The 4754-nt window shown below is 47.1% G+C and overlaps 1 protein-coding gene across 1 annotated transcript; it reads left to right on the forward strand.

The window, feature by feature from the left end:
* Positions 1-753: 753 nt before the first annotated feature.
* Positions 754-4105, forward strand: BLOC1S4 (biogenesis of lysosomal organelles complex 1 subunit 4). Its single transcript, XM_517096.9, has one exon. The coding sequence runs from the start codon at positions 2954-2956 to the stop codon at positions 3605-3607; it is 654 nt and encodes a 217-aa protein (XP_517096.2). The 5' UTR covers positions 754-2953; the 3' UTR covers positions 3608-4105.
* Positions 4106-4754: the final 649 nt, after the last annotated feature.

Consider the following 4754-nt stretch of genomic DNA (forward strand, 5'->3'; position numbering starts at 1 on the left):
CCTCCCACCAGGCTCCAGCTCCAACACTGGAGATTACATTTCAACATGAGATTTGGGCAGGACATCCAAACCCTATCAATGACCTTCTGGGGTAGAATTTAAATATATGAATTTGGATGTGAGGACACAAATATTCAGACCATAGCATTATCTTATGTCATTTCAGTTTAGTATCTTACATGAGGTTGCAGTCAACCTATCAGCTGGGGCTGCAGTCATTTCTGAGTTTGAATGAGGATGGAGCATCCCCTTCCAGGATGACTTACTCATGTAGTTGTTGGAAAGAGGCTGTTTTTCCCTAGCTGTTGGTCTCAGTTCTTTGCTATATGGGCTTCTCCATGGAGCTGCTCACAACAAGGCAGCTGGTTTCCCCAGAGCAAGTGGTTTGTGAACCCCCAATATCTGAGACAGGTCTCAGTTAATTTAGAAAGTTTATTTTGCCAAGGTTGAGGATGTGAGCCCGTGACACAGCCTCAGGAGGTCCTGATGACATGTGTCCAAGGTGGTCAGAGCACAGCTTGGTTTTATACATTTTAGGGAGACATGAGACATCAATCAGCATATTTAAGATGAACGATGGATTGGTCCGGAAAGGTGAGACAACTCAAAGCAAAGGCAGGACAACTCGAAGCAGGGAGGGGGCTTCCAGGTCTTGGGTAGATGAGAGAAAAATGGTTGCATTCTATTGAGTTTCTTTTTTTCTTTCTTTCTTTTAAAATTTTATTTATTTATTTATTTATTTATTTTGAGATGGAGTCTCACCCTGTCGCCCAGGCTGGAGAGCAGTGGCGTGATCTCGGCTCACTGCAACCTGCGCCTCCCAGGTCCAAGCAATTCTTCTGCCTCAGTCTCCCGAGTAGCTGGGATTACAGGTGTGTACGACCACAACCGGCTAATTTTTGTATTTTTAAAAGAGGGTTTCACCATGTTGGCCAGGCTGGTCTTGTACTCGTGATCTCAAATGATCCACCCACCTCAGCCTCCCAAAGTGCTGGGATTACAGGCGTAAGCCACCGCGCCCAGACATTTTGAGTTTCTGATTAGCCTCTCCAAAGGTGGCAATCAGATACGCATTTATCTCAGTGAGCGGAGAAGTGACTGTGAATAGAATGTGAGGCAGGTTTGCCCTAAGCAGTTTCCAACTTGACTTTTCTTTTAGCTTAGTCATTGTAGGACCCCAAGATTTATCTTCCTTTCGCAGGTTGGAAGGAAAGAGATGCCACATTACCTTTCATGAACTAATGTCCAAATCATACATCATCGCTTCTGTGTTTTTCAGTTTATTATGAGCAAATGAAGTCACTAAGTCCAATACGTACTCGACAAGAGGGAATACACAAGAGTGAGAATACCAGGAGGAAGAAATCACTGGGAGTCATCTTGAAGGCTGGCTAGCAATCACAGTTTGCCCTCTGACTACCAATTCTTCATGCCATTTTAACGTGCTAACCACACTCCTCTCTATCCAAGGTCCCCAAAAGTTACATTTTTTTAAATCTCATGTAGTTTTAGGTATTACTATCCTATTGTCACATCAGCTTTAAGTCCAGAATTTTGTCTTCTAAATAAGATCAGATGTAGATGAGGCTTTCTGAGTTTAGTTCCTTAAATTCAGCTCCTAGAGTACAATTCTTCTTGATCTGTAGACTTTTGAAACTAAGGAGACAAGTTCTCTGCCCCCATGCCTCGAATATACAGTTGTGGGGTTGGCACAGGATAATCACTACAGACCTGTTCTGCTCCACTACCACTAGATAGCCACTGCCACTCCTGTTCAAAAAGGGGGAAATTGGAAGTACAAACAAGTTGCCAGCCCACAGTAACTCTGCCATCCAGTCTCAAGGTCTAGGACTCCACGACTCCCAGTTCCACCATCTGGGCTCCTGGTTTCATGCCCTGAGTTATACTTCCTTTTTCATGAAATGTAGCATGTGTTTGCCAATGAGTCTTTTTCTCAGTCTGATTCCTGCTTGTAGAAGTTTGGGGAGAGGGGATCCAAAGGCCTGTTCCTTTCAGTCCAATCTGCAATGTTTGTGTCAATATAATTATCTTTAAAAAACTTTATAGGTCTCATGTGAATCTCATCGGGGTTCACTCCGTTAGACAAAAGCGCTACCTACAAATCCCTTTGAGATAAGTCCATCTCTGTCTTGGGCTTCTGCTAATACTGACGAACAAGGCTTAAGCCTTCTGGAGGCCTTGTGGTTTGACTGATGGACTCTGTGAGCCACACCATTAATCTCTTTAAGGAGCTGTTAGTCTAACTGAATGGTATCCTGAGGCACCGTCTTTGCTTTTTTTTGAGATTTTAAAGGATTTAACCGTCACATCTCAACTTCATCTTTGTTTTTTTCTGGCAGTACCCTGGATTTGATATTTGCTTGGAAACTATTACTATTTCTTAGTTTTACGCCATTTGCAATCAGACGAAGCTGAGGACTTTAAAAATCATCCAAAGTCGTCAAGGTCCATCCCTTTTGTGTTTCGTCTTGCTTATCTCATTTATTTTACTATAAACAGCAAAAAGAAATGAAGGACAGGAGGGAGACGTTCATGGGTGCTGGACATGTCCTACCTGTTGGTCTGGATAGAAGATGCATGGTTGTATGGATGTGTACAAAGTCATCAATGTGCACACTTAAAATATATGCACTGTATTGTATTCCTGCTATACCTTCGCTTAAAAAAGAAAAAAAAGGTTGAATGTGAGTTCGGGCGTGAGAAAACCGCATCGCGCATGCGTGAGCGTGAACGCGCATGCGTGAGCGTGAACGCGCATGCGTGAGCGTGAACGCGCGGGGAGGCCGGAAACAAAGGTGGATGCGCGTGAACAGACGCCCTCGCAGGCCGCCGGAAGCAAAGGCATGAGCGCGCGTGCGTGCGTGTGCGGGTGCGTGAGCGTGAGCGCGCGGAGGCCGGAAGCGAGCGCTGCGCAGTCGGGTGGTCGCGGGCCATGGAGGGTAGCTTTTCGGATGGCGGAGCGCTGCCGGAGGGGCTCGCGGAAGAGGCCGAGCCGCAGGGCGCCGCCTGGAGCGGGGACAGTGGCACTGTTTCCCAGAGCCACAGCAGCGCCTCGGGGCCGTGGGAGGACGAGGGCGCGGAGGACGGCGCGCCGGGCCGCGACCTGCCGCTGCTTCGCCGCGCCGCTGCGGGCTACGCCGCCTGCCTGCTGCCCGGGGCAGGGGCGCGGCCGGAGGTCGAGGCCCTGGACGCGAGCCTAGAGGACCTGCTTACCAGAGTGGACGAGTTCGTGGGCATGCTGGACATGCTTCGCGGCGACTCGTCCCACGTCGTCAGCGAGGGCGTGCCGCGCATCCACGCGAAGGCCGCCGAGATGCGGCGCATCTACAGCAGGATCGACCGGCTGGAGGCCTTCGTGAGGATGGTGGGGGGCCGCGTGGCCAGGATGGAGGAGCAGGTCACCAAGGCCGAGGCCGAGCTGGGCACCTTCCCCAGGGCGTTCAAGAAGCTCCTGCACACGATGAACGTGCCCTCGCTCTTTAGCAAGTCTGCTCCCTCGAGGCCACAGCAAGCCGGCTACGAAGCCCCCGTCCTGTTTCGGACCGAAGACTACTTCCCTTGTTGCAGTGAAAGGCCTCAGCTCTGACGGCCTGACCACTGCGGCAAGAGGACCCCAGCTGGGGTGCTTACCTCCAGTATGAAGTGAATTGCAAATCCTGCTCATGGACATATATGATGTTGGAGTGTGGGATTTTAAAGTTTACTTTCTACAAACTCTCCGTAGTATATTCATGATTCAGTGTAGAATGTATAGACTTTCTGTCTTCCAATTTTAAAAAAAGAGACAGGGTCTTGGTATGTTGCCCAGACTGTTCGGAAACTCCTGGGCTCAAGTGATCCTTCCACCTCAGCCTCCCCAGTAGCTGGGACTACGGGGTCGCCACTGCACCCAGCCTGTGTCTTCCAGCTCTAATCAGAAAGCTGCTTGGCGAGGGCATGGGGAATCAAACTGAATGAACTTTTCTCTGCACTGTGGCAAAACTGTTATTTTTATGGATTTTACTAAATGGCGTTACCTTTTCAAGATTTATATGTTTGTATAATCATAAGAAAATTGAGCCATTAAAGCCTTGTTATTATTCAATCCTAATAGTCAGTTTTCTAGAACCTACTTTTAGGGTAAATGGTACATTATTTAATATTATATTAAACCTTCTATAGCGTGGATTGTAGACCAAAGGAAATGGTACAATTTCTGAGAATATATGTTGATTTTTTGTGACTAATTCCAAAGTTGTATTTGAAAGTATGACCTCACAGTCTTCATTTGTCCATAGCAAACATGTGTATGTGTGTGTGTGTGTGTATGTGTATATATATATATATGTGTGTGTATATATATATATATATGTGGGTTGCCAATGTTTGGTTTATAATTTAAATGTTAATAGAAATTTTGAGTTTTATTGGAAATGATTTCCTTCTGAAAAGAGCTTTACATATTTCCTTGTGTTTGTTTGAAATAGACATACTGCTTATGTGCTTTCAGTAGTGGGATAAAGAAAAGGGGCTTGAGTATACCTCCTTTAGAGAGCTAATGTGAAAAGCTGTAGCTTCTATTTCAGAGCATGGTATATTTCTTTTTTTTTTTGTTTTGAGACGCAGTGATGCTCTGTCGCCCAGGCTGGAGTGCAGTGGCGCAATCTCGGCCCACTGCAATCTCCGCCTCCCGGGTTCACGCCATTCTCCTGCCTCAGCCTCCTGAGTAGCTGGGACTACAGGCGCCTGCCACC

Source organism: Pan troglodytes, chromosome 3 (genome assembly GCF_028858775.2).
Source record: "Pan troglodytes isolate AG18354 chromosome 3, NHGRI_mPanTro3-v2.0_pri, whole genome shotgun sequence".
In the NCBI taxonomy this organism is placed as follows: domain Eukaryota; kingdom Metazoa; phylum Chordata; class Mammalia; order Primates; family Hominidae; genus Pan; species Pan troglodytes.